General features: G+C 53.3%; 3 protein-coding genes across 15 annotated transcripts; 1 reads left to right on the forward strand and 2 right to left on the reverse strand.

The window, feature by feature from the left end:
* Nucleotides 1-402: 402 nt before the first annotated feature.
* PRRT3 (proline rich transmembrane protein 3) lies at nucleotides 403-7,287 on the forward strand. Its single transcript, XM_055558218.1, has 4 exons — nucleotides 403-491; nucleotides 3,028-4,102; nucleotides 4,313-4,468; nucleotides 5,054-7,287. Exons 1-4 carry the CDS (start codon nucleotides 423-425, stop codon nucleotides 6,811-6,813), a joined length of 3,060 nt encoding a protein of 1,019 aa, XP_055414193.1. The 5' UTR covers nucleotides 403-422; the 3' UTR covers nucleotides 6,814-7,287.
* A 677-nt stretch (nucleotides 7,288-7,964) lies between these two features.
* Nucleotides 7,965-16,193, reverse strand: CRELD1 (cysteine rich with EGF like domains 1). Of its 3 annotated transcripts, XM_055558219.1 has the most exons (11): nucleotides 16,126-16,193; nucleotides 15,412-15,604; nucleotides 15,106-15,188; nucleotides 12,379-12,489; nucleotides 11,986-12,077; nucleotides 11,139-11,315; nucleotides 10,959-11,054; nucleotides 9,984-10,067; nucleotides 9,707-9,802; nucleotides 9,392-9,526; nucleotides 7,965-8,627 (listed from the first exon to the last, which is right to left on the reverse strand). In XM_055558219.1, exons 2-11 carry the CDS (start codon nucleotides 15,583-15,585, stop codon nucleotides 8,413-8,415), a joined length of 1,263 nt encoding a protein of 420 aa, XP_055414194.1. In that variant the 5' UTR covers nucleotides 15,586-15,604; nucleotides 16,126-16,193; the 3' UTR covers nucleotides 7,965-8,412. The 3 variants fall into 3 exon arrangements, with proteins under 3 accessions (XP_055414194.1, XP_055414196.1, XP_055414195.1); XM_055558221.1 differs by lacking the exon at nucleotides 11,139-11,315; XM_055558220.1 differs by lacking the exon at nucleotides 9,707-9,802.
* Nucleotides 16,194-16,387: 194 nt separating this feature from the next.
* IL17RC (interleukin 17 receptor C) lies at nucleotides 16,388-27,919 on the reverse strand. 11 transcript variants are annotated; one of them, XM_055557030.1, is made up of 19 exons: nucleotides 27,613-27,919; nucleotides 27,319-27,340; nucleotides 26,991-27,143; nucleotides 26,641-26,715; nucleotides 26,441-26,550; nucleotides 25,704-25,746; nucleotides 25,387-25,431; nucleotides 23,742-23,881; nucleotides 23,458-23,517; nucleotides 21,659-21,713; nucleotides 21,392-21,573; nucleotides 21,247-21,297; nucleotides 19,826-19,871; nucleotides 19,564-19,685; nucleotides 19,234-19,293; nucleotides 18,661-18,709; nucleotides 17,273-17,368; nucleotides 17,129-17,167; nucleotides 16,388-17,039 (listed from the first exon to the last, which is right to left on the reverse strand). In XM_055557030.1, the coding sequence occupies exons 1-19, from the start codon at nucleotides 27,715-27,717 to the stop codon at nucleotides 16,411-16,413; spliced, it is 2,082 nt and encodes a 693-aa protein (XP_055413005.1). In that variant the 5' UTR covers nucleotides 27,718-27,919; the 3' UTR covers nucleotides 16,388-16,410. The 11 variants fall into 11 exon arrangements, with proteins under 11 accessions (XP_055413005.1, XP_055413001.1, XP_055413003.1 ...); XM_055557026.1 differs by having other exon boundaries at nucleotides 25,704-25,815; nucleotides 27,613-27,918; XM_055557028.1 differs by lacking the exon at nucleotides 25,387-25,431 and having other exon boundaries at nucleotides 25,704-25,815; nucleotides 27,613-27,918.
* Between the last annotated feature and the right edge of the window lie 48 nt (nucleotides 27,920-27,967).

Here is a 27,967-nt window from a genome sequence, read left to right on the forward strand (position 1 = left end):
AACAATATGTACAGTATGATCTCATTTCTATTTAAAATGTGTATGTGGTTGTGCTTCAAAAAGCTGAAGGATATACATCACGCCGTAGGTAGGATTTACCTGTAGGAGGTCCCTAGTATGTATGTATGTATTATAAGGATATAGATCAAGACTACAAAGGGAGTGAGCTCCCCGTCACAGGAGGTATGCAAACAGAGACTGACTGCCCCGTTTTCAGGGATGCTGCGGAAGTGATTTTCACATTCCTCCGAGGTGACCTCGTTTCCCTTCTTAGGCCTGAGACTCTCTCAGAGAGGGGAGGTTAGGACTGGGAGAAGAATTCACCCTTAAGGGGAAAGGGTTAAGCTGGGACGGCACTCCTGTGGGCGGGCTCCCGATCGGCAGCGCCGGGCTCTGTTAGCCAAGTCTGAGCATCTCGGAGGATGCGGCGTGGAGAGCAGCTTCAGGGACGCGCGCAAGGTGAACGCGGGGGCTGCCAGCTTGGCGCCCAGGTGAGGAATGGACTAGGGAGGGGGCAGTGGAGGGGCCCCGGCAGGGAGCATGGCCTGCAGCCCCCCTCTCAGGTGCGAGCGGCAGGGTCTGCACTAGCGCCTACCCCCACCCAGGACACTGCGGGAAGGCGCGGAGCCAGGGGAGAGGAGATGGAGGAAAAGGAGAGGTAACCTGAGATGGACCTGCTCCTGAGGCTGCCCTGCAGCGGCCCGCACCCTCCCCCCAGGACGGCCTCTCCCCAGTCCCTGAGGTAGGGAGAACATCCTCCCCACTAAAAAAAAAAATCTCTTCAGCAGCTGGAACCCAGAGCTGGGCAGCCCCCTGCTCATCCGGAGATGACTACATCTCTTGGATCGGGGGTGGTGAGCAGATGGCATATGTTTATCCTTGAAGGCCCAACTCTACTGCCTCCTCCTCTGCAAATCTTCTCGGACCCCCTGTGTAAACTGAGCCAGTGCGGGTTTCACAGCCCCTACTATAGCCATTGGCAGCCTGTGTGACCTTGGCTGAGTTGCTCAGCCTCTCTGAACCTTGCTTTTTTCCCCTATGAAATGGATATACCCACATCTGCTTGTGTCGGGAGAGGTGGATGAAATCGAGGACATTCAGCTAAGCTTAGCACAGGAACCTAAGTGGGGACGAGCTTGACAAAGGAGAACTGTTATTAACCAGCGCCTGAGTCCGTGGCCTTCCAGTTCTTCCGCCTCAGCTCGACCCCACTCTGGACACTGGAACTGAGCCTTCTCTTCGGGTCCCCAGCACCTAGCCTGGGCCAGGTTTGAGAAATGAACTAATGAGGCGGAGACTAAACTCAGTTTGGGGGATGGGTTTAAGGGGTCTTTGATTCCCCCTAAAATTACCCACAAGCTTTGGTGAACTTGGACATTTCCCCGGGGAGGCTACCTGGCATTTTCTTCAGCTTCTCAAGGTGTCTGCAAGCCACCAAGGATTAGGAACCTGGGAGCTTTGAGCACAACTGGTCCCCAGAGAGAAATCGAACAGGGTCTCTGCCCTTAAACTCACCCAGGCACTGGCTCTTACAGCCGCTGTCCCCCTCTGCTGGCTGTGGGGTCCCTTCCTGCCTCCCGCCTACATTAGGGACTCTCAGGAAGGGGAACTGTAAGGGAATATACTTGGTTTAGGCATATGCAGTGACTGGAAACAAGAAATAAAAGACACAGCCCTTGAGAAGCCCCAGGCAAGTGGGGGAGACAGATTACTATGCTATGTGACCGGTGTGACGGAAGGGGTGGAGAAGGTGTCAGGAACAGAAATACTCAAGCTGAAACAAGCCACCGTCATATCCTACCTGGATTTCTGCAACGGCCTCTCTCCCCCTTTTAAAACACTTCTCAGATCTCCCTTGTAACTTCTATGCTTGTCATCTCCCTTGGCTTCCTGGGTGGGACACTGAGAATAAAATCCAGGTGCCTTTTTGTGGCTTTTGAGAAAGCCCTGCCTCCCTGATTTCATCTCCCTCTGCTCCTTTCTCCTGCATCTGCTGTGCTCCTTCTGCCTGCCGAAGGGCCTTTGCATTTTGTTTCCTCCAGCAAATGCTTTTCCTGGATATCATTTAATGGATGACTCCTTCTTCCCATTCTGTATTTAGCTCAAATGTCACCTGAGTGGCCTTTCTTGCACGCCTGTGTAAAGTCCTCCCCCATTCTTCTGTTTCTTACCTCTGTTTTATGTTCTCCATAGCCCATCTTATTTAAAAGTAGTCATTGTCTGTCTTTTACCCAGAACACCAGCTCCATGAGGGCAGAGATCTTGCCAGTCTTGTTCACTGCTTTATCCCCCAGGCTTGGCACACAGTACGTGCTCCAATTATTTGTTGACATGTTTAGAGGGTTGGTGAGAAAGAAAGCTTTCTGGGCAAAAGGAAAAGCCAGAGGGCTCTAATGCTTATTCAGCTCCATTTATGGGCCTGGCCCATCACGTGTTTTGTTATGTCTTATAAGAGGCCCTTGGAGATGGGTACTATTATTATACCCGTTTTACAGATGGGAAAACCATGATGCGGAGGGGAAAAGTCAGTCACCCAGAAACTGGTGAAGCTGGGATTCAAACCCAGGTCCCTCTTCAAAGGCAGGGGCATATTCCTCTCCCTCTCCACTCCTGTAATTTTTGAGCTGGGCCTTCAAGAATAGGATTTAAAATATATTTATATATAAAGGATTTCAGCAAGGAGAAGGGAGACGGCATTCCAGCCTGAGGGAAGAGCAGTATCGAAGGCGTGGAGTGTCAGGCAGTTCTGTGGGTGCTGAGGGATAGGGTGAGCAGCCTGGTGCGGCCTTGGGAGGCCAGGAGAGGACCTTATATTCTCTCCTGAGGGTGATGCAGAACCACTGAAGGTTCTGAATTATGGCAAGTGGCATGACCAGAGAGGTAGTGTTAAAAGGACTCTGGGTAGCATGCAGAGGCTGAACAGGAAGGAACGGGTAGAGAAGAAGCTGCTTCTTTCTTTCCCACCAGCCCCCGGGGGGTAGCCGTCGGAGACCCCCCTCATGCGCCATCCCCCTCTCCTTCTTTCAGGCTCATCGGGTGAGGACGGGAAGTGGAGGGCTCGAGGCCCAGGCATCAGCGTGGAGCATGGCCCCCAGCCCCTGGGGCTGTGTGCATGGCCTCCTGCTGCTGTTGCCCCTGCTGTCCCTGGGGGCCAGCCCTGCCCTGGGCCGGGGCCTTCCCAGACCCCTTGAGGACTCAGAACCACACTTGACCCCTGGAGCCCAAGACAAGGGCCCTCTTGACACGGAGCATCAGGCCTTCGACTTCTTCCGGGAGAACCCCCGAGACGAGAGCCCCTGGAACGCCAGTGTCCCCCAGGTCCCTGCTGAGGAGATGCCAGAGAGGCCTGAAGACGCCCTTGGCCCAGCCCTGCATGGACCTAAAGCGGCCCATGGGGCTCAGAGAGGAGGACTCCCAGTGACCGACGACCTCCAGATGGCTCGAGGGCCAATTTCTCAGGGCTGGACAGGACCTCCTGACTCACAGGAGCCTATGGAGCAAGAAGCACCAGTCCCCTATCCAGTGGGGGCACCCCACCTTCCTTTCTTCCCCACGACTCCCAGACTCCAACTCGGGCTAGCCACTGTTCCTCCCACGTCGGGGGAACCTGGAGGCCAAGTGGGACAGCTGCCACCTAATGATGAGGGTCTATTGGCCAAAGGCAAGACCAGGGTCTCGGAGACATTTCCCTGGGACCACAAGGGCCCTTCCCCAACTCTTGTGCCCCAGCCGGGTATTGTGGCAAGGCCGGGGATGGAAGAACAGGGTAGGGGTCAGGAGGACTTCCAGGAGGCAGCTCAAGGCCCCCTCTCCACCCAGCAGGGTCCAGCAGCCCCTGATACTGGCTCAGTATCACCAGCTGAGGGGGCATCCTCTCAGGAGCCTGAGTCCCAGCCAGACCTGGCACTGGCCAGAAGCCTTCCTCCTGCTGAGGAGCAGCCCATGGAGCTGCCCAAGACGGCTGGAGGTGGGGAGGCCTGGGAAGTCAGTTTTTCAAGTCCCTCCCCCAAAGAGGCTCACCTCCCTGATGTCAGGGGCTCACCAGGACCCCAGCCGTCAGATCTCCCAGCCTCAGAGACTTCTGATGGGCAGCCCAAGCCAGGTGGGTATCAAAGTGAGGGTGCTGATCAGGGCTGGGAGGGGCAGTGTTCCAGAGCGGCTCGATGTCCCCGTTTCTGTGTGACCTCTGGTCCCTTTGGGTCCCATTTACCTCATTCTGGCAAATGAGGGTGATATGCCTCTCTCCTGGAGGATTAGATTTGGGGGAATGCTAGAGGGTCAGGCAAAGCCATGACTGCTTTTTTTATTTCAGAGTTGGCAGCAATGAATGGAGCAGATCCCATCTCCCCTCAGCGGGTGAGAGGTGCAGTGGAGGCCCCAGGTACCCCCAAGTCCCTCATCCCTGGCCCCTTGGATCTTGGCCCAACTGCAAACCGAACAGAGAGCCCTGTGGGATCCCTGAAGCCAGGTGAGGGCATGGCTGGGGGGCTGGCGAGAGCGGGTACTCTGGAATAAAAGAACCTGTGTGAAGCATATAGGGGAGGAATGGGGATGAATGCCTCCTTAAAGGAACTGACCAACAACTTCAAACAACTTAGGATAATAAACTACTACTCACTGGGTACTCTGAGAGAAGTCATTTGCACTCTGGGGACTAGAAAAGTCTTAAATTAGCATGGGTTTATTTAGTACAAGAGATTCTCCAACTCCCACAATTCACTGGAGGAGCTTTGAAAAAATTCCAAAGCACAGGCCCCAGCAAGAGGAATTCTGACTGAGTTGATCTCCAGGTGATTCTAATATGCAGCCCTTAAGGAGAACTGCTGATATCTCAATAAAAATGGCAGGACACATCCATTTAACCCTTAGTGGGTGTTGGGGACTATGCTAAACGTTTAATCCTCACCGCAACCCAAGGAGGGGGGTGCTGTTACCATCCCCATTTTACAGATGTGCTTGGCAAAGTTATATAACTTGTTCACACCACACTGGAGCATGATGGGAAATCAAAAGCACTTTTCAAAGGGCTATTTTAATATTGTTATTATTGCAGATGAAGCCGAGGAGTGGCCGGGGCGCCCCCAAAGCCATCCCCCAGCACCCCCTGTCCAGGCCCCCTCGACGTCTCGCCGGGGCCTCATTCGGGTCACCACGCAGCGCGCCCTGGGCCAGCCACCCCCTCCGGAGCCCTCAGCCAGCTCCATGGCATCAGTCCCTGCCTCCAGCCCCCCTACCAACGCCACGGCACCCCCTCTGCGCTGGGGTCCCCTGCGACGGGTGCTGAGCTTTTCCTGGGAGCTGCACGTTTACGGGGTGGGGGTGCTCTTCCTGCTGCCCGCGTTGTTGGCACTGGCCTCGCTGGCAGCCGCCCCTGCTGGGCCCCGGCTGGCACTGGTAGCGGCGGTGCTGGTGCTGGTAGCGGCGGGGCTGCGATCCGCCTACATGCTCACCGACCCGTATGGCTCGCAGGCACGCCTGGGTTTACGCGCCGGCCTGGTGCTCTACAACCTGCCCTTCCCCTTGCTACTCACCGCGTTGGCGGCCCTGACCTTGCTGGGCCTGGGCGCGGGGCTGCCACAGCAGCTGCAGAACCCACTCCTCCTGGGAGCACTGGCGTTGACGCACGGCTTGGGGCTGCTCACCACAGACCTGCTGTCGGTGAGGCCTGCGCTCAACCTTCTGGCCCAGGGCTTATCGTGCGCCTGGGGCGCAGCCGTGGCTCTGGGCACTCTCTGTCTGTGCCGTCGCCGCCTGTTGGACGGGCCGAGAAGCTGGGATGCCAGCCCGGGCCCTAGGCTGCTGGCCGTGGCCGGCGCGCTGGGGCTGCTGGCCAGCGGCTTGCAGCTGGCGGCGGCGCTCTGGCTGTACCCGGGCCCGGGCCGGGTGGGCCGCTTCTCGTGGGCTTGGTGGGGCGTGCACTTCTGGCTGCGCCTGCTGGAGCTGACATGGGCACTCACCCTGGCGCTGGCCGCTCTGGCCGCCGCGCGGCCCAGGCCGCCCACAGAGCACGCTTGCTGGGCTAAGCTGCTGCGCCTGGCGTGCCCCACGCCCTCTAGCAAGAGCGAGGTGCCGGAGCGGCCCAACAACTGCTATGCGGGGCCCAGTGGCGTCAGCGCAGGTACCCTGGACATCAGCAAGAGCCTTATCCGCAATCCAGCGGAGGGTGGTCCTCCAGCCACGCCCAGCTCCGGCGCCTGGGGTTCGGCTGCGTCGCTGAGCCGCGGTCCCCAGGGTGGCCCCGGACTGTCCCGCAGCAGCGTGGGGCCGGCGCCGTCAATAAGCGAGCTGGACCTGCGGCCGCCATCACCCATCAACCTGAGCCGCAGCATCGATGCCGCGCTCTTCCGAGAGCACTTGGTCCAAGACAGCGTCTTCCGACGCTGCGGCCTCCGCTGCCTGGCCTCCCCGCCGCCCGGGGGCGCGCTGCGGTCGCGCCGGGGCAGCCACCCCGACGCTGAGCTCGACGGCTTGGGCTCTTCGCTCCTCCGAGGCCGCTGCCGGTCGCTCAGCGATGTGCGCGTGCGCGGCCCGGTCCCGCCACACTTGGTTGACGAAGCTGACGCGGCGGCTTCTGGCAGCTCCGTGGACAGCTTCTCCCGGGGCTCGCTCAAGATTAGCTGGAACCCGTGGCGCCACGGGCTGTCGTCGGTGGACAGTCTGCCCCTGGATGAGCTGCCCAGCACAGTGCAGCTACTGTCTACACCAGCTCCTGCCCCGGCTCCCGCGCGGTCTGGGGAGCCCCAGAATGGGGTCCAGCCTCGCTGCAAGACTGGAGACTCGCGCAGCGCCTCCAGTGACACCATCGAGCTCTGAGGGGTCCAGAAACTCAGGACCAGGGCCCCGAGAGCAGCAGACCTTCTGGGACTTTGAACATTTAAAAGACATTCCAGGAGTATTCCTGGGCCTCCAACTGAATGCAGCCTCCGGAGACAGCCAGACATGAACCCACCCCCTGCCCAGGATTTTTGTTTTTTAAAATATCTCTATTTTTTTCAGCGGGTATTTTGCACAAAGGCCGAGACTTATACGGAATACAGGGTGGACATGCACGGATTTGAGAATGGGGAACAGGATGCAGGTGCCCGAAACATCCCCTCCAGATTCCCCAGGGTGGAGATGAGTCTTGCTTGTCCAGACTGTCCTCTTTGTGCCAAAGAAATAAACCCTTAGGACTTGGCTCATGCCTCCTTCTGCCCTTGCCAGGATCCTGTTTAGAGGAGATGGCCCCCTTCACCGACCCACCTAGTGATTCCAAGTCCTGTGTGTACTGTGGAAGGGAGAAATGCCAAAGGGCACTCAACCCTCTGAGGCTTGTTTTTTTGGTCTGCACTGGGTCTTCCTTGCTGTGTGTGGGTTTTCTCTAGTCTTGGCCAGTGGCCAGGGAGGGCTACTTTGGTTGTGGAGCATGGGCTCAAGGTCACAAGGGCTTCCGTAGTTGTGGCGAATGGGCTTAGTTGCCGGTTGGCACATGGAATCTTCCTGGACCAGGGATCGAGCCCGTGTCCCCTGCACTGGCAGGCAGATTCTTAACCACTCAACCACCAGGGAAGTCCTCTTGGAGGCTTTAGAAATAATGGCTACCAATGTTTCATGGAATATCTATCTGCTGTACCCTTTTCAGCTCTTTATATCACCTTAATTCTCACATTAAGCCTGGATGGGAAGGAAGCATTATCATGCCCATTTTAAAGAAGAGCCATTTTTTTAGAGAAGAGTCATTTGTCAGGGTCCTTTGGCAAATGATAGGTAGTACTGAACTAAGAAAGCTCCATTCCTAAGCTTGGTTCCGCCATCCCCCTTCTCTTAACATATTTCAGGGCCAAGGCTCTCCTTTGCATTCCTTCTACTTCTCCCATCAAGAGAGCCCTCAGTTTCCCAGGGCTTTAGGAAACTTCCCCAAGGGTGGAGGGCCCTTAGTAGCTTAAGCCAACCCATAGCAGGTGGGAACAGGTAGGAAGACAAGATTCTCCATTTTCTAAGACCTTTCTTTATTTCCTGAGATGAATAAATAAATCAGTGGCTGAAGGGCAGGGGGATGAGTACAGAACAGGAGCTGGCAGCATGCAGCTGGCAGGAGGGGGCTGTGAAGGGCCCACCCCTGCAGGGACACCTTCCCCCAGCCTCACCCTGGGCAAGGGCCAAAGCTCACCAGCAGCCACGAGGAGACACTGTTTAAAAAAAATTCACACATTGTGAAGCTGGCCCAGTGCCCCAAGGTCAAGATCTCAAGGCACCTACCCTTGGGGCTACTTTTTCACTCCAGGGGCCTGGTGTCTGGGCTGCTCTATAAAGTGCGGAGTGGGTGCTTACCCCACTCTCAAAAATAAAGCAAGTGCCTCAAGTGTCCAGATGGGAGAGTCCTGACCTCAGGGGCAGCCTGGGCAGGAGGAGATGATGCAGGTGTGGCAGCGATTATCTGCCCTTGATGAAGCCCTCCAGCACACGGTCACTGCGCTCTGACAACCAGTAGCCAGTCATGGCTGCCACAGCTCCAATGAAGATGGCGGTAAAGACCAAGTCACCCTTGGCGGCCAGCGTGGCCAGTGCGCAGATGATGACGCCGAAGAACATCTGCTGCAGCACTACCAGCTCGTCCTCCGTCATCTCCGAGAAGAAGCCCGCTGACTCTGAGCAAGAGAAGCACCTATCTGTCACCATTTCCTCTTTCTGGAGCTTCCTACACACCTGATCATCGCTGCCACATACATGCCCGCTGGGCACACCAGCACACAGCGTCATTCACCGCTGAGAACAACTCCCAGATGGGCAGTTATTATCCGTGTTTCACTAAATGGAAAACTGAGGTGCCGAGAGGTTTGCCCAAGGCCATGTGAGACTGTCATGTCAGAGCATGTGTACAAGCCCGGCTCCAGAGTCAGAACACCTGGATTTGACACCCAGCTCTGCCACCTGCTTACCATGGGGCCCTGGGCGAGCTGTTTCATCTGTGTCCCTGTTTCCACTATGCAAAGTGGGGATGAGAATAAGACCCATCACACCCTATTTTAGGGGTGACATCAGTCAATATGTACAACATGCCTGGAACAGCATGTGACATGCAGTTTGAAACCATGGAAGTGGTCACTGTCACCATCACTGTGATTGTCCTTCGTCTCATCACACCCACAGCCTACAACAGCCCTCAGCAGCGGGGCAAGGACAGATGGGGAAAGAGGCTTGGAGAGGTAGAATGATTTGACGCCAAGTCAGATTTCCTTTCTACCCTGGGAAGGGTGAGGCCACCGAAAGCCAGCCTGGGAGGTGGGGTTCTTGTGCCAGGGCAGCCTCGTGAAGGGGTGGGGAAGGGAAGGTCTACCGCTGCCCAGACGAGGGGCTTGCTGGCCCTCCCCCTGTATTGAGGAACTCCCCTCCCCAGGTTCCTGGGGCTCACCTGGGATCTGCTCCTTCACACAGATGCCCTCCATCTGTTTGTAGCCATCGGCACAGACGCAGCGGTAACTGCCCTCGGTGTTCTCACATTGTTGGTTCTCTCCCGGACACACCACCGTCTCACACTCGTCCACATCTTGAGGGAGGGCAAGGAGGGCTCAGAGCCCTGACCGCCAGGATCCCATCTCACTCACATCCTGACACCCCTCTGCCCTGGCCCAGGCAACATTCCACCCTTCCTTCCCACACCCCGTCCACAGTCCAGCCCCTGTCAATTCGTGGTGGGCGAGGCGCTCCTGGGTGGCAGGACACTCACCGAGACACTTGGAGCCCACCTGCTGGTAGCCAGGGCTACACTTCTTGCAGCGGCCGGGTCCCGCCCCCATGCAGCCCAGGCAGGCCTTGGCACAGTCTGGAGCAGGGAGATAGACGGGGGCAAGCTGCCCGTAGGCCTGGGGGAGCCCTGCTCCGGAAGGGACCTAGGGTGGAGGGGTTGGGGCACCTGGCAAGGTGGCAGTTTGTGGGGAAAGGCGTGGAGCAGCCCCCCCAACCCTCCCCATAGCTGTCCCCAGAAGACAGGAGCACACACTCACCCCGGCACTCGTAGGAGCCCTCCGTGTTCACACAAAACTGGTCGGCTCCACAGCTGGCTCGCTCCGTGCCGCATTCATCAATGTCTGCGAAGAGGCCGGCAGGGTGGGGACTTCAATCCCCATTTCACTCACAGGGAAGCTGAGGCCATGGTTGTTGGGAAAGGACTTGCCCGGGCTCAAAGAGTGTGGCTGAGACAGCAGGCTGTCCGCCGCCACAGATACAGGGGTGCAGCTGGACTCCGCCTGGCCAACTGGAGACTACTGGTTTTCAACTTTGCAGCTAACTGTGGCCTTGGGACTGAGTTTTGGCCAACGGGATGCAGACAAAAGTGACGTGCTGCACTTTTCGCTTAAAACAATGGACTTAGATCCTCTGTGCCCCTTCTTCTCTACCTCACCTCCTCAGTGCCAGATGGTGAAACAAAGAGGTGCCCATGATCCAGCCTCAACCAGGAAGACAACACCCCAGGGCAGGACTGCACAGTATGACAGAAGGAATCCAGGTCCTAATGACCTGGATCACCGGCTTCAACACTGATATGAGATGAAAATAAACCTCTATATTCACTAAGCCACAGTCTTTGGGGATCTTTCTGTTACAGCGGCTTAGCCTCTACCCTAGTCTACCTAAATGACTAGACAGAGACCAAACTAAGTCTCGAACACAGGTTGCCTGACCCCAAGTTTATCCTCATTCCCCTGGCTAACCCTTCTCCAATCTTCAAGACCAGACCCAAGTGACACCTCCTCCAAGAGGCCTTTCCTGACTCCCCACCACCACCAAATTGGATGAGACACATTTCCCACTGTACAACAATTGGTCTGTACTGAAAGTGCCTGGTTACTTTCCTGCTTTTGCAGGTTGATATTTCTCTATGAAGATGCAGACTGGACTGGTCGAGCCTAGAGATATGTATGTTGGTGGGGCACCAAGCCCGAGACCTTGCCTGCCCTCCCAGACAGGGTGCCACTCACCTACACACTTGAGGTGATGCAGGGCCCAGCCCTTCTTGCACTGTAGGCAATGTGATTCCTCAGGTCCTGAGCAGCGTGCACAGGGGCCAAAACAAGCTGGGTGGAACGGGGGAAGTGTGAGGGTGGGCAGACAGGTATCCCACACACCCCTGCCCGGCCCTGCGCCTCTGGGCTACCTACCCGAACATACCAGATGGCTGGCGTTGCGCTCCGCCTCAAAGTAGCCGAGGCCGCACTGGCCACAGGCCTCACCCCCGTAGCCAGCTTGGCAGTCACAGTGCCCGCTGCCCCCTCGAGTCCCTTCCCCTTCACAATGGCCGTAGCCACCGCAGGGCCGCTCCGCACCCCCAGGACAGGCTGTGGGCAGACACCGAACCAGGTGGGGTCATAAATACAACTTTGTATGTAGAGAGTATTTTCCCCCATGTCAGTAAACATTTTTGGAGAGGAAACCATTTTAACAATGCCATAATATTCTGTCATAAAACTTTATGAAATTTATCTAACCATTCCATTGTGGAATGGTTAGGTTATTTACAAATCTTTTCTTTTAGGAAGACTGAATTGACCATCTTTGTTGCTAACTCTTTATATGTGCAACTGCAAGAGAGATTTTTCTAAAAGGGGCTGGGAGTGAGTTCAGCTCCTGTCTCAGGACTGCGTGGAAAAAAAACTGGTGACAGCGGGGGCTTCAAGGCAACACCTGCCTGTCCCTAAGAAGGTCATACCTTAGTCCCTTAGTCCAGGCATGGGAAAGGTGGGGCTGTGGGTGGGGGAGGATTTCTCAAATACATGATAGAAACCATGGTCCCATCTGACTCAGTCTAGCCTCATATCTCTTTTCAGAGTCATTCCCCATCGATTTGCTCATCTCACCAACCAGCTCTGTGAGGTAGGTGAGAACCGAGGTCTGGAGAAGTAATCTGAGGAGCCCGAGCTCACAGAGCCAGCCAGGGGCAGGGCCATGACTGGACCCCTGGCCCCAGCAGTTCCCTTCCAGCCCCCAAGAGGACCTGGAAAAACTCACGAAGGCAGGAGGGCCCGAAGGTGCCTGAGGGGCAGCAGAGCTTCAGGGAATCTGAGCAGAGCCACTGGAAGAGGTCGGGGGCTTCCTGCTGCCTGAGGAGGGGGACAGTGCGGGGGCTGAGACAGTGTCAGAGGCGCCGCCCACCCCACCCCCCCAACCTCCCACAGCATCTGTGATACAGCCATTGTGGGCACAGGACCCATGAGGCCGCCCTCTTCTTGACTGGCAGAGTTGCAGACTGCAGCTCAGAGTGGGAGCCTGGGTTGCCCAGAAGTCCTTGGCACACCTGGGTTTGGAGGAAGGAGCCAAAGGACATAGCCGCTAGCTCGCCACCCCCTGCATTACCAGCCGGGCCTGGCCTGAGCCCCGCCCAGGAAGGCCCCTCTCACTCACTTGTGAAACCACCAGCTCTCCACCAGCTCCTCACTCAGCTCCAGCAGGCGGTGGCACTCGAAGTCCGACTTGCCGCACACGCCCTCAAGCACCTCTACCAGGCGGGTCTCACTGACAGGACAGGGATGGGTGGTAGGAACACACTCCAGCCCACCTACTACCCTCTTATAATCCCTTCCCCCACCTGGTGCCAGACAATGTCAAAGGCCACAGGCCAAGGGGTGCTAGTTTTGGAAGTCAGACAGATCTGGGTTCCAATCTAGTGGTGTGACCTTGGGCAGGTCATTTAACCTCTCCTGAACATGTTTTCTTATCTGTAAAATGGGGACAATGGCTCCCCTGTAGGTTTGCTGGAAGATAGCTCAGTCCCTGCATCTGCACAACAGAATATAATAGCCTTGCTCGGTAGATGTAGTTAAAAACATATCATATAACAAGTGTTGGCAAGGATGTGGAGAAACTGGAACCCTCCTACATAGCAGGTGGGAATGAAAAATGGTGCAGCCACTGTGGAAACCATTCAGCAGTTTCTCCATAAGTTAAACATGGAATCACCATATGACTCAGTAATCCCACTCCTGGATACTTCGCCAAAAGAATGCAAAACAGGTGTTGAAACAAAAACTTGAACACAAAGGTTCACAGCAATACTATACACAGTAGCCAAAAGGTAGAAACAACAGAAATGTCCATCAACTGATAAGTGGATAAACAAATGTGGTCTATTAATGCAACAAAACATAACTAAGCCTTAAAAAGTAATAAAGTACTGATATTTGCTACAAAGTGGATGAACCCTGAAAACATTATGCTGAGTGCAAGAAGCCAGACATAAAAGGCCATATTGTATGATTCCAACAGAATCAGCAAATCCTCGGAGACAGATAGCAGATTAGTGGTTTCCAGCAGCTGGGGGAAGAGAGAATGATGCTCCATGGAGATGGAGTTTCTCTTCTGGGGGATGAAATTGTTTGGGAACTAGATGATGGTAATAGTTGCAAAACACTGAACATACTAAATATATATTTAATATACATTGGTATATCTAATGGTAAATTTTGTGTTATTCAATTTTACAACAATAAAAAAAATGTTAATGTATATGCAATACAAAAAATATATTACATTATGCTTAAAGGGTCTTGCACAGTGCCTGGCATATGGGAGGTGGTGATTTAAAATAAAACCACAAAACAGGAACCATTATAGAGCTAGAATTGCCCTTAGGGTTACCTTGGTCAATCCCTTCATTCCCAAATGAGGAAAATGAGGCCCACTGAGGGAAAGGAAAATGACCAATGTTACATAGTAACAAAACTTTTCTTTCTAGTGGTTTAATCACAGTTAAATCTTTACCACAATCATATAAAATTGGATTGACATTAATACTCCCAATTTACAGATAAGGAAATAGAGGATCAAAGGTGAAGTGACCTTCCCGAAGGTACAAAGGATCCCAACTGACAACATGGTCTAATTTCAAGCATGGCGATTCCTCTTCCCAATTGGACTTTGAAAAGCTGAAGGGTCTAGGACTCGGCCTCTCCTCCCAATATAATCTCATCTTGTTCCCTGGCTTTATACACTGACTACATGTTGATGACTGTCAAATTCATGTTTCCAGCCCTATTTCTCCCCTGAACTCCTGACTCCTACATCTAACTCTATTTGACTATTTAATGGACGTTTCAGCCCAACATGTTCAATGAGAACACCTGATTCCATGCCTCCCCTAGACCCATTTATCTCATCTCAGAAAACAGTCCCACTACTCACCCAGTTGCGCAGGCCCCAAACCGAGTGAGCACCTTTTATTCTTTTTCTCTCACACTTCATGATGATTCCATCATCACGTCCTACCCTATCTACAAAATAAACCCAGAATCTGACCCTTTCTCACCACATCCACCACTGCCAACATGCCTAGTCTATGACCTAGCCTCCCAACTGGTCTTCCTGTGTCCATGTGAGAGACCTTTTGTAGGTATAAATAAAACTGTTATCACTTCCCGGCTTCAAAACTTCCCATGACTTCCTGATATACTCAGAACAAAATCTAAATGTCTTTTTGTGACTTTCCAGGCCCTCTGCCTTCATCTTCTGCCACTCTCCCTTCAGTTCACTCCAAATCCAACCACTTCTGAAATACATCAAGCTCAGTCCCGTTCTGTCCAAACCCTTTCCTGAACTATTTTAGTCTGCTTCTGCACCTCAGGTCTCTGTTCAAATGTCATATGCTGAATGCCATGTCTCCCACCAATCTGCAGTCCATCCTGCTTTACCATTCTTCACCTGATATGACACTATTAATTTATTTGGGCTTCCTGGGTGGCTCAGTGGTAAAGAATCTGCTTGTTAATACAGGAGATGTGGATTCGATTCCTGAGTCGGAAAGATCCTGTGGAGAAGAAATGGCAACCAGCTCCATCCAGTATTCTTGCCTGGGAAATCCCATGGGCAGAGGAGCCTGGCGGGCTACTGTCCACGGGCTTGCAAAAGGGTCAGACGTGACTTAGTGATTAAACAATAACAACTTATTTATTCACTGTCTCCTCTACTAGAATGTAAGCTCCCTGAAGGAGGGATTCTGATTGGCTTGTTTAGAGCTGTACTATATTCAGCGACATTGGTTGAGTAAGTCCTCTCCACGTGTCTCTAGGCCTCTACCAGCATAGCAGAGACTGGGATGTTAGGTATACAAACTCACCCCTCCAGCCTCTTTCTTACCTGTCTTTGTATTTGGACAACTTCTCTTCCTCCCAAGCAGTGTTTCCGCCTCCAAAGTTGTCCCGGATGGTTCTCTCCAGGCCCTGGAAATGGAGAAAATTAGTAATATTGCCTGGCACATTCTAGTACTTGTATTTCACAAACCAAGAAAACTGAGGCAGAGAGGCAACCTGCTCAAGTCTATTCAAATAGCAAGTAACCAAGCTGGGACATGAGTTCATACAGACTTGTATCCCAGAGCTCCCAACTCTCAACCCCTGTGTTACAGTAGCTGGCCCCTCCCTCTTATACTGCTGATGCACCCACCTTGTTGAAGCTGTCAACCAGTCCCCGGCAGGTGTGACACGGATGGGGCTCAGTGTGGGGAGAAGATTGGGGAGGCACAGAAATTTGGACCCAGACCAGGCCTGGGAAGCCAAGGAAGAGACTCAAACCACAGAGCATAGCTGGGGCTATGCCCCTTGAGGATCTTGGGGCCATCTTTTCCCAGGCTGGGGACCTGTAGACAGAGGATATGGGGAGGGTTCACTAGGGAAGCCAAGTGGGAAAGAAAGGGTGGGATTTGCGGTGCTGCGGGTCTGGGGGCCCAGATCTGTGGTATAAGAAAAGAAGGCTAGACTGGGTTAAGTCCGAGGGAGGGGAGACAGGGAAAGGAAGCTATTCTAAAATTCCAGGATGGTAGTAAGTTATCCTCGTCGCTGTGGGGGGGGATGGCCAGGATCCTCGGCAAGGAGGTAGGAGTCAGCCCATCGTTTTAGTGTCGGAATACGGTTCTAAAAAAGGCTGAATCAGCGGGATTATGGAGAACTAGTCAGATTCCTAATACTGCGGGAGAAGATTCCGGATGGACGGTCTTGGGGGGAGGAGTCCGGAACCCCCGTGTGGGGGCGGGGGGAGGAGCCCGGATCCGGATATGAAGAGGTCAGGTCCAGGGCCTTCAGATGGCAAAGGCATGCCCCACTAGCGGGCAAGGAAGGATCCAGATCCACATAGGCCGCGGAGGAGGAAGGGACGACCCACCCAGCCCGCGGTCGCCAGCAGCTGTCTTCCCAACGCCGCGGCTGCGTAAAACGTGCACCCGCCGCCGACTCCGCAGCCGGGAGGGGCGGAACCCACGCCACAGCCAATGGCAGTGGACCATGTGCCATTGCGTCACCCCATGCCAGCCAACCAGAGACGTCTCCGGACTGCACCTGTCCGGGAGTTAAAGGGGCGCGGGGATACCGGATGCTGGCGGTAGTTCGGGGGACAGTAGCTGAGGAGACACACTGGAGACACGGGTAGAAAAATAGGGTCTGACTTTATTCAAGTTCTGTCTCCTGCCTCAGGCCCCATCCCGTGTCCTGTCCCCGGGGCCCCCGGGGGCCGGAAACAGCTATCCAGGGCGGGCTGCAGGGCCCGGGACACTTGCTCCGCTCTCTCCGCGAGCCGCCGGGGGCGGGGGGCGGCGGGTCCCTGCAAAGTCCCCAGAAAGTCGGGCAGCTGTGAGGGCAAAGAGAAGACTGGCACGCTGCGGAACAGGGCGGGCACGGCGTCCGCGGGCAGCAGTTTGTCAAAGTAGGCCCCGACGTAGCGGCCGGGCGCGCGGCCCTGCAAGAAGTCCGGCAGCACGCAGCTGAGCGAGGCGGCAAAGGCATCGTGCGGGTCGTGCGCCCTGGGCGCCGAAGTGGCATCCTGCAGCCACTCGCGGCACAGCGCCACGGCCCCGGGCGAGAAGAGCAGGACCACCACGCCGCCCTCCTGCAGGGTCTGGCGCCGCTGCGCGTGGAACCAGGCCAGCGCTCCCTGCGCGCTCAGATCGCGGCGGCTCCACAGGTCCACGGCCACGCGCAGCGGCAGCTGGCACAGCGCCGAGGCCAGGGCGCCCACCAGGCGCTCGAAGCTCGCGTCGTCGGCGGAGTAGAGGAGCAGAGCCGCGCGGCTCCGGGCGGCCGCTGCGGGAGAGAACAGAGCGGGAGGGAGACGTGAGCTGGCCCGAGGCCCGCTGGGGGCGGCCCCCCGCCCCGCTCTTGCTCACACTCACCCCCCGCGCGGATGTTCTCCTTCAAGAGCCTCAGCCACCCTGCGAGGGGAGAGGAGCGGAGGCAGCCGGTCAGCCCGGTCCCCGCTTTCTCCTGGCCAACTTCCAGTCCTGCCCCTGGGGAATGGGGAGCTGGGAAGCGCTCACCTTTCACACGGTTCATTTTGAGAAGAAGGAGAAGGAAAAGCACAGCGGCCAAGAGTAAGCAGGCCAGCCAGACCAGGGCCCAGCGCTGGTGGATGTCTAGGAGAATTAAGGGAGAAGATGGGCTTGTTAAGAGACCCCCACTTCACGAAGGAGAAAAACTGAGGCTCAGAGAAATGAAGAGAGTTGCCCAAAGTCAGAGCTTATAGGGTCAGAGTACAGGGTATGAACACACATCAATCTACATGGGTGACCTTGGTAAGTGACTTCACCTTCTGCCTCAGTTTTCACCTCTGTAAAATTGAGATAACAGTGGTATCTACTTCATAGGATTCTTGTGAGGACTATATGTATTGATCCACATAAAGCACTGAACATAATGCTGAGGGGACATAGTAAGTGCTCAGATGTCAGCTAAGATTATTGCCCCCACTCCAAGGGTAGGGTTGCTAGACTCTTGACCTCACTCTCTTGGATGACTGCAGCAGCCTTCTATCTGGTGTCTCTGACCTCTTTCTTTTTTGCCTCTAACTCATTACCACAGAGCTCAGTTGGTAAAGAATCCACCTGCGATGCAGGAGACCCCAGTTCGATTCCTGGGTTGGGAAGATCCCCTGGAGAAGGGAGAGGCTACCCACTCCAGTCTTCTTGGGCTTCCCTTGTGGTTCAGCTGGTAAAGAATCCACCTGCAGTGCGGAGACCTGGGTTTGATCCTGGGTTGGGAAGATCCCCTGGAGAAGGGAAAGGCTACCCACTCCAGTATTCTGGCTGCAGAATTCCATAGACTATACAGTCCATGGGGTCCCAAAGAGTTGGATACAACTGACTGACTTTCACTTTCACTTTCACTTTCATTACCACAGGGCAGCCCAAGATCTTTTTCAATGCAAATTTGATTATAGCCTTTCAAAAAGTTCCTGCTATTCTTAATATAAAATCCAAATTGGTTACATTGGTTCCCAAGGCCCTACAATGGCCCTCATGTCCTCATCTCATGACAGAGGTCTACCTCTCAAAACACAATCACAGTAGCCACCTTGGAGTTCCTCAAAAAATCACCCAGGGTCTTCACAAAAATGCATCTTTACCCACCCACTTCATCTAGCTCAGCCTTCAGAGTTCACTTCCAACCTTTCCCCTGAACTCGCGTGACCTAGATCAGCTCCCCTCTATAAGCATTCAGGGCTTTGGACACTGGCATGAGGACAAGGATTGTGTCTCTGGTGATACTGGGATCATCAGATTAGTTTGTGAATTAATGAAGGAATTACCCTCTAGTTGATCTTAGCCAGGGAAGGACAAGGCCATTCATTGTGTGTGCTTCCCTGGGAATGGTCCCTGTCAAGATTCCAGCTCCCGGTACAGATAAGGGCAGTTCTTGTAATACTCACACTTGTCCATGGGGCAGGCCCAGAGTGCTCCCAGGTCATTGTCCCAGAGCTGTAAGATACAAACAAAAGCAAATCCAGGGCCCCAGCTTGGTGTTCCACACTCACCAAGTTCCAGTCCCAAATTTGCAGCCTTGACCATGCATATTTCCCTCTACACAGCAGGTTGCCACAAGCTGCTCTACTTTGCCCATGCTGTGCCTGTTTTCTGGACTGTGCCTTCCTTCTGGTGCCAGAACTAGCCCACAGGAAGAGACCCTTACTTGAATGTCCCCTGGAACCCAAAGCTTAACACATTGGTTATTGACTGTCTTAATCCAGTGGTTATCTGTTTGCTGGTTTCTTACCCAGTAGTGAGCAACTTGGGGACAGTGGCTCAACCCTTAGCTTCCCCTGGGCTGGACAGAAAATAAGCACATGGATGGATGGGTGCTAGAGGACAGTGAGGAGGACCCTGCCCCAGAAGGGTTCTCACTCTTTCCTGCTAGACACAGGAAGAGGTAGAAAAAGTTTAAGACAGGGTTTGAAGCCCGTTGCCTTTTGGCATTGGGAAGGGCCCTCCTGCCACCTACTTACCTGTAGACACTGGCCCGACTGCACGTCTTGTAGTAACTGCTCTCCAAGGCGAGCTGCCCTCTGCCAAGCCAAGGAGTGGGGGCTGTCACCTAGAGGCACCACATCTAGGCGACCCACCAGGCTACAGGTGGGCAGAATAGTTGGGGAGGGGGGCTGGGAGACTTCTGAGAGGCCATTGAGAACAAGGTCCAAGTCTAAGTCACCCCCACATTTCCAGAGACCAGCACAGGGCTTGGCTTGGAGGAGGGGAATGTGAAGAGAGTGAAAATTTGAGGTCAGGTGTGAGATGCAGCTGGAAAGGGACATGGAGGAGGGCCCGCCATCCCTCACCGTGGATGCCCTGCTGAGCAGTGGGGTGCAGCCACTGGGTTCCAAGGCACAGAGGGAACCATTGTCCTGGGGGCCTCGTGTCTCCACCAGCAGCATGTCATCCTTGCGGGGCCCCAGGGAGTCTGGAAAGGGTGAGAGCCCACTCTGAGTTAGACCCAACCCAACCCTGCTCCATGCCTGACCTTCACCCCAGGGGCTGGCACTTCCTGGGCTCACCCCATTGCAGTGGCCTTGCCCCAGCCTCCCCTGAGGTTCCACTCACCAGCCCACAAGCACTCTTGCAGCTGTAGCTTCTCCCAGGTGCTCACCTGCTCAAAAGAGGCCAGAGTTAGAGACATGAGGAACAGAGAAGCTGAGGCCAGAAAAATCAGAAGAGAAGGAAGGAGCGACAAGGGGGAGGCCTGTCAGGTTGGGGGAGGAGGCGGTCTGGACTCTGGACCTGAACTTAGGCAGATCTAGCTTCAAGGCTGGTTAATGAGGAATCACTCCATTTTTCTCAGCCTCAGCCTCGTGAGGTTATCTGTGCTAAAGGGTCTGACAGCCCTAAATTGCTTCCCTGTTTAATCTCTAAACTGTGTCTGAACTTTTTGTGATCCCATAGACTGTAACCCACCAGGCTCCTCTGTCCATAGGATTTCCCAGGCAAAAATAGTGGAGTGGGTTTATTTCCTTCTCCAGGGGATCTTCCTAACCCAGAGATCAAACCTATGTCTCCTGCATTGGTAGGCAGATTCTTTACCACTGAGCCACCTGGGAAGCCCAGCCTAAATTAGCTCTTTTCATTTCTTTAAAAAAATAAAGTTTGTTTTTGATGTGGACTATTTTAAAAGTCTTTATTGAATGTTACCGTATTGCTTCTGTTTTATGTTTTGGTTTTTCAGCTGGAAGGCATGTGGACTCTTAGCTCCCCAACCAGGGATCAAACTTGCACCCCCTCCACTGGAAGGCAAAGTCTGAACCACTGGACTGCCAGGCAAGTCCCTACTCTTTTCATTTCTGATAGCACTTTATATACTCCCTTCTCATCTAACCACCTTTTCAAAGAAGCCTCGTCTGACTGCCCCTCTTGAAATTGCAATTACAACCCTCCTTTATCCTTCCCCATCTTTTTCTATAGCAATTATACACAATTTTAACAGACTATGTAATTTACTCATTATGTCTATTGTCTGTCTTTTTCCATTAGAACATAAGCTCTCTAAAGGTGGGAATATTTATTGGTTTTATTCACTGACACAGCTATCCCAAGAGCCTAAAACAGTGCTTGGCATATAGTAGGTGCTCAATAAATCTTGAATTAATATTTTTATAACCACCCTTTGAAGTTGTAAAGCAACCCATTTCTCCAGGTAGGGAAATGGGATAATTATAACAAGTATAAAAGCAGCTAAGGTTTGCTGAACATTTAGTTTGTGCCAGTCACCAAGGTGAAGCACTTATTTAATCTTCATCTGTGAAGTAGTTACTATTATCATCCCCATTAAATACATGAGGAGACTGACATTCAGACAGGTGAAGTGCCCAGGCTCGCATGCCATGCACTGCTAAAGTAAATAGTGGAACTCCTAAAGAGGAAGTTGGTAACCACTTTGCTCCAGGGACCCAAGGATAAAGTGGATCCAGAAGACTGGGGGTCCGTGCAGGTCCTTTCCCCAGCTCAGCTCTCTGGCGCCCCCTTCTTGCCTGGACACAGACGTTGGGGTGGCCTTTCAGCAAGGGGAACTCAAGAACCTTCTGTGGAAAGAGGGTAATGCATGAGGTCATGAAAGTGGGCTCCTGGGCTCCCCTTCCTTCCCCAACCCCAGGAACCTCCTGCCACTTCACTTACATTCACAGTAACATTTTCTCGGGGCAGCGGCGGGACCAGCGACAGGCAGGGGCCCCCATCCAGCGGCTGCCAGCACAGAGTGGCCTCAGCGGGCAGCGAGCATGGCGCGTCTAGCCGCCAGCTCCGCGGGGGAAGCAGCTGCAAACGGGCAGCGCGCCAGAGGTTTCGGTGTGCGCGGGGGTCTGCAGGCACAGGACAGGTCACTGCACTGCTCACCAGCAGGTCCCTCCCGCACTGCTCCCACCCTGGCAGGACCTGTTCACTCACCCTCCCTAAAGGGGCAGATGCTGGTCCTGACAGAGTCGGGCTCCAGAGGCCACACCTAGAAAGGAAAGAGAGCGCCACAGGTCAGTTCAACCCAGCCAACCCTCTGCTTAAAGCCCTGGGGATGCATTCATTCAGCCCCAAACAGTCAGCCCTCCTTGGCCTTCCTTATCCACTGTCCCTCATCCTCAGATCAGAAATATTTGGGGAGAAAATTCCAGAAAGTTGCAAAAAGCAAAACTTGAATTTGTCTACAGGAAACTGTTTACATAGCATTTAGGTTGTATTAGGTATTATAAACAATCTGGAAATGATTTAAGGTATATGGGAGTATGTGAGTAAGTTATATGTAACTACTGCACCATTTTATATCATATAAAGGACTTGAGGATCACAGACTTTGGTATCCACAGAAGTCCTGGAACTAATCCCTCTAGGATACTGAATATAGAGGGAGGACGTATTTTACAAACATATGGTCTTCTTGTTCTCTGCAAAGTCCGAGAATTGCACACATTTATTCTTTCAGCAATCCCCATGCCAACATCTGGCAACATCTTCACTCAACAAATTTTTAATGAGTACCTACTATGTGTCTTAGCACTATGGTAGGCATAGGGACATTTGACAATTAAATCCACAATCACTTGGTGAGAACACACTACTTGCCAGGCACTGTGCTAAGTGTGAAGGATACATCCATCTATTCTCCATTTATTCTTCCAATAGACTTTTTAAGTGCACCCATTCTTGGCTTAGCCTTGTTCTAAGCACAGGAGAAATAGAATAATTTATTCAGCAAACCTTTAAGAGCACCTACTATGTAGTAGGCATTGTGCTTGGCAATGAGAACATTTATGTCACAGCAAACATTTCATGAATGTCTGTTATATGTCCTAACACTGTGCTAAGCAGTAGAGTTTCACGCATTCATTCATTCATTAACTTAACAAACTTGATTAGCACCCACTACATGCCAAGCATTATGCAAAGCTCCAGGGAAATTACTAAATTTGAATAGATTATTATTTCCTTGCCTTCAGATTACAGATTCACAGTTGTAGTAAGAATAAAACATGTATACAAATTAATAAATCAAGCACTCCATTTATTGAGGATTTGTCTTGTGCAAGAAGAGACAGGTGCCCAAATAACAAAAGAAATGATAAATAATGAACAGAAAAGACAGAAATGCAAGAAGATTTGGAGGAGATAGGAGAGGCCAGGAGTTTGAACAAAAGCTTTGGGAAAGAGGTAACATTTGAACTGGAAGGATTAGGGTATATGAAAAAGAAGTGAGGGCATTTTAGGTAGTGAGAATGAGAGACGTTAATGTCAGAAGTAAAACATGGGACCTGATGACCAATTAAATGTACAATCAGAGGGAGAATGTATTATTATAGTATATATAAGCTGGAAGTGGCACACTTCCTTGTAACAGCCCTTTTAGGCTGGTACTGTTATTCTCATTTTACTTATAGGAAACATGCTCAGAGAGGTGAAGTTAATTGCTCAAGGTCACAGAGCTAGGAAATGGCAAGAATCAGGATTCAAATGAGTCTGAGTTCACAACACAGGCTCTACTCTCCAGGGAAGCCCCGAGAGGGAACTAGAGGAGTGGCAGAAGCCTTCAAAGAGCAGGAACAGTGTTCAGGGCATGCACAAGGAAAAGACACAGGACAGCCAAGGTCAAGGGGGGCCAGCCCCTAGGAGCCATAGATTCTACCAGGCAGGTGAGGACCAACCCTCTCACCAATTCCCTGATCCCCTTCCCCGGGCCCCCAGCTGGACTCTGCTCCTACCTGAATACAGAGGCAGGGGACCAGGTCCGTGTGGTTCAAGGTAATGTTCTGTGGTCCAGTCTGTGGGACAAGTAGAAGGGGAGAAGCTGGAGAAGATGAGTAGGAGGAAGGCTGCAGACCAAAGTTAAGGACCCCAGGTGGGCAGCTGTTGCCCCATGGATGATCCTTGCTTTGACTGTGGGTGGCTGCGTGCTTTTCAAGGGTCCCCTGTGATAAGGCACTTGTAACTTTAGCATGGGCATCAGCCTATGGTGAGAATGGACTTGGGGAGGGGGAGGCCTCACCAGGTTACTGTGCCACCAGGGTTTTATAGGGCCCTGGACCTGGTTCCAGTACAGAGAGAGGCCGAAGCGCTGCTCCTCAGAGACGTCCAGCACCAGGCGCACGTCCTCACCATCTGCAGACACGTTGAGCCAGGGCAGGGCTGCGGGGGGATGCAGACAGTCTTCCCTCAGCTTTTCTGCACTCCCAAGCCTGGGTCATACCCACCCACTGCCCTCTGGAGTTTCCTTCAAACCTCTTAGATTAGGGGGCCCCTGGAAGGGCAGAGCCTGTGTCTCCATCGCGAACCAAACTTTGGCCGCACCCCAAGATGGAGCCCATGTAGACCCCAGTAGGGGGGCTTCTCCCTCTGCAGCCAGAAAGTACCCTGTAACCACTAAAATAAAGCATTCTCCTCTGCTCAGAACCTTCTGATGCCCGCCCCCACCACCTCACTCCCACAGTAAAAGTCAGGGTCCTTACAGTGCCTGCAAGTCCCTCCCATCTGGCTGCTGTGACCTCTCTAATCTCATTTCCTAGCACTCATGTCCTTAATTAACCTGCTGCAGACACACTGTCCTCCTTACTAACACTTAAACATACCAGACACACTCCTGCCCCAGGCCTTTTGCACTGGCTCTTCCCTCCATATGGAACCCTCTCCCCTCAGATATGCATATGGCTCCTCCCTCGCCTCTTTCGGGTCTTGTGCTGACTGACCACTGCCACTCCCAACCTCCATATCCCTCTTCCCTGAATTTTCTCTGTAGCATTAATTACCATCTAACTTACTGTGTATTTCACACTTCCACGTGAAATACGTGGAAGTGTCCTCTGTCACCTCTACTATGACCCTGACTCCCGGCTAGAATGTCAGCTCTGTGAGGGCAGGGATTTTTTTTTTTTTAATTGGTTTATCTCCAGTGCCTAGGGATATTCCTTGGGCAGAATAATTACTCAATAAATATCTGATGACTAAGTGAATCAAGGTCTACTAAATGAATAAAGACATGAAATCCGTGATGTGTATCTGTATATCAAAGCCCTGGTGCTGAGCAGTCTTAAATGAATTACCAAAGAGGCATCAAGCTTAAGTTTAAGAAACTAAGCAGAAAATGAAGTTGAAATAATTTAAGAGTTCAGAAGCCCCACAGTGTTTCTGTCTTGATGTGTTGGTAGTTACACAAGTGTACACATATGTAAAAATTAATTGAACTGGAATTACAATTAGTGCACTTTACAGTTTTCTGTATGTTTGGTACACCATGGTAAATAAAGTAGTTTTTTTAAAGGAATGAAACAAAAGTCCAAATAGTTTATGTGAAAAACATCATCAGAACCTTGAGATCCTTAGCCCTTATTTTATGGTTTAAAGCTATTTTTATTTTGATATATTGGGGCGGGGTGGGGGTTACACCATAATCCTGACCATGCTTTGGACCTCTGGCTGTCTCTGGTATGAACAAATATTTGTTCTAAGGAGTGAGAATTCACCTTTGAATGCCTGGCACGGAGTAGGAGCTACTGTAGATCATGTGTGATAAATGAATCAATGAGCTCTGTGAGCCTGTGGGGTGTGGCAGCCAGGCCTGAAGTTGACTCCCAGGGCCCCTCCCACTCCAGAACAAGCCCCTCCCTCCTCCCAGCCTCACTGGACCTAGCTCCTACCCCAGCAGCTCTGAATGTTGTCCTGGACTTCCAGACCCCTGCAGTCTGGGGAGAGATCACAGAAAAGCCTCCAGTGGGGTTAGGGGCCAAAGAAAGGAGAGGGGCAAACCAACCCCTGGGAAGACTCCCTGTCCCCTCAATATCACCCATATCTACTTCAGTGCCCACTGGGGAGCAATGTCACCTGGAGAGGCTGGGGGCGAGAGTGACTGAGTGAAGTTGGGACAAGGAAGGGGGTGAGTGCAGAGGGGCAGTTGCCAGTGGGGAGAGAGACAAGGGCCCAGACTTGGGGCCCCTCAGGCTCTGGGGTCACTTACCAGGGAGCTGCTGCGTGAGATTGAGTTCCTTCTGGTACCTGGGCTGAGTGTAGGACCAGATTTGCACCTCAGCCCCCAGGGCAGCCTCGAAACAGTCAAATACTACAGAGCCCTGTGAGGAGAGGGTGGCGGAAGGCTGGTGGTATAAGGCTCAGAATCCTCTCCATGGACCCTCTCCACTCGTCCTCTGCCCTATTCCCAACCAATGACTATACTGTATGGCCCCAAATTCCATCATGAATGTGTCCTCAAGGACTCTAAGATACACAACCTCAGGAGGAGTGGCAGCAGGGCCAGTGAAGGGATTACACCCTCCCACTCAGTTAAGGGATTACAAAAGAAAAATTAAACTTTCTGAGACTCTTCCGAGCTGGGCATTATACCAGGTATTTTACATATATCAACTCATTTAATTCTCACAACAGCCATAAAAGATAGGACTATTTTTTTTTTTTTTGGTGGGGGAGGCACATCTCATGGCTTGTGGGATATTAGATCCCTGACCAGAGATCAAACCTCAGCAGTGAAAGCTGGAAGTCCCAACCACTGGACTGCCAGGGAATTCCCGAGGTGGGACTACTCTTATTCCCACTTTACAGACAAGCAAACTGAAGCATAAAGGACTGAAATGACTTGCCCACAGCCCTGCTGAGATTAGGACTTAAAGAGATAATGTACATGAAAGTACTTCATGAATTTCATCTTTAGGAAGTGGTTAGCGTTATTATTTTGCATACCACAGACTGACCAGGCTGCACGAGGGCAGCAGGCACTTGCACCTCCAGCAGGACACAGTGGGCAGTAGGGTAGGCCTGGAAGGAGAGCACGATGTGGGCCTGGAGAGAGGCTGTGAACAACAGGGCGGGGAGGCGGTCAGGCCCAGGAGGGAGGGCAAGGCTCTGGGCAGGGACAGCTGGGTCGACCAGCTTCTTCTCACCGTTCCTAGGCTCCTCAAGCTCTGGGTCAGCTGCTCTTCTAAACTTCTCTTCATCTTCAGGATCTTCCCAGTACCCTGGAAGGGCCCAAGAGCAAGGCACAGGTCCAGCCTCAGCTCTGGGTTTAGCTTCCTTCCAGGAAGCTCGGTGCTTGGAAGCAGAGGCCAGGCCTGGGGCCTGGGGGGTGGGCAGTGAGACCAGGCTGACTTGGGGGGTGTGCACTGGCCAGTGTCCTCCAGGAGAATCTGAGGATGCCCCGGGCTACCTGACAGACTCCCCCCGCCCTGTCCTTGTGTCCACATCAGACACACTCACGTGCACCCAATGCCCAGTCACAGGATGACAGGCTCACCCTGCACGGCCAAATGGACGGCCACACGCACACAGAGGTCACAGTCAGTCTCCTCGTGGCACCTCAGCACCAGCTCTGTCTGCAAGCGTGTGGGCACCAGCACGGGGCCTGGGGCAGACACAAGGCTCCCAGGCAGGCAGAGCACGTCACCATCTGCGTGTGAAGGGTGGGGTAGGTGCTGAAGCTGCTCAGACCCAGAGTCTGGTTGCACCTGACACCCCCAGAGGGCCAAGGAGCTTTGGGCTCTTCCTAGGCTGAACAGCTCCCATCCCTCTTCCCTGCTGCCAACCCAGGAAGATCTTTCCTCTCTAAAAGTAGAGCTACTCACCCCAGAGATGGCAGGACAGGCCCTGGGAGAGAGGTAAAGACAAGTCAGAGTTTATGCTTCCAGATCTAACATTCCCCCCTCCGCCACCCGACTCTTTCTCCCTTTTTCGAGTCCCTCCCAGAACTCAGATCTAGCTCTTGCCCCCTCCCCATTCTTCTCTTACCCCATCAGCACCCGACAGACCAGCCAGGGCGGTTCTGACAGGGATGGCAGTGACAGGAGCCAGGCTAGGGCCTCTACAGCCCCAGACCGAACCCGGAGCCTTCCTCAGCCCGCCCGGGGCCCCAGACTCACCGGAGAGCAGCGGGCCGTGTCCTGAGGCCCCACAACCCTCTCCAGAGAGAGGACCACGGGGTTCCGGCCCAGAGCCAAGGACAGAAGGAACCAGGGCACAGGCATCTTCCAGGTGCCAGGCAGCACCCAGGCCTGAGGCCCTGTCCTGCCCCCCCCCCCCCGAGGGGGGGCAGACACCACACCTCTGCTCCCACTCAGCCGCGGGCCTCGGGGCAGGAGAGGCTGGAATCGCTCCTCAGCCTTGGGGTCCCGGCGCTGGCCCGCTCACACTCGCCTCTCCTGGGAGTCCAGACTCCAGGCCAGTCCCAGCCAGAGTGCTTTCGTTTTGGCTCCCGGCAGGCAGCCGTCTGTTCCC

The sequence above is a fragment of the Bubalus kerabau genome, chromosome 20 (genome assembly GCF_029407905.1).
Source record: "Bubalus kerabau isolate K-KA32 ecotype Philippines breed swamp buffalo chromosome 20, PCC_UOA_SB_1v2, whole genome shotgun sequence".
NCBI lineage: Eukaryota > Metazoa > Chordata > Mammalia > Artiodactyla > Bovidae > Bubalus > Bubalus kerabau.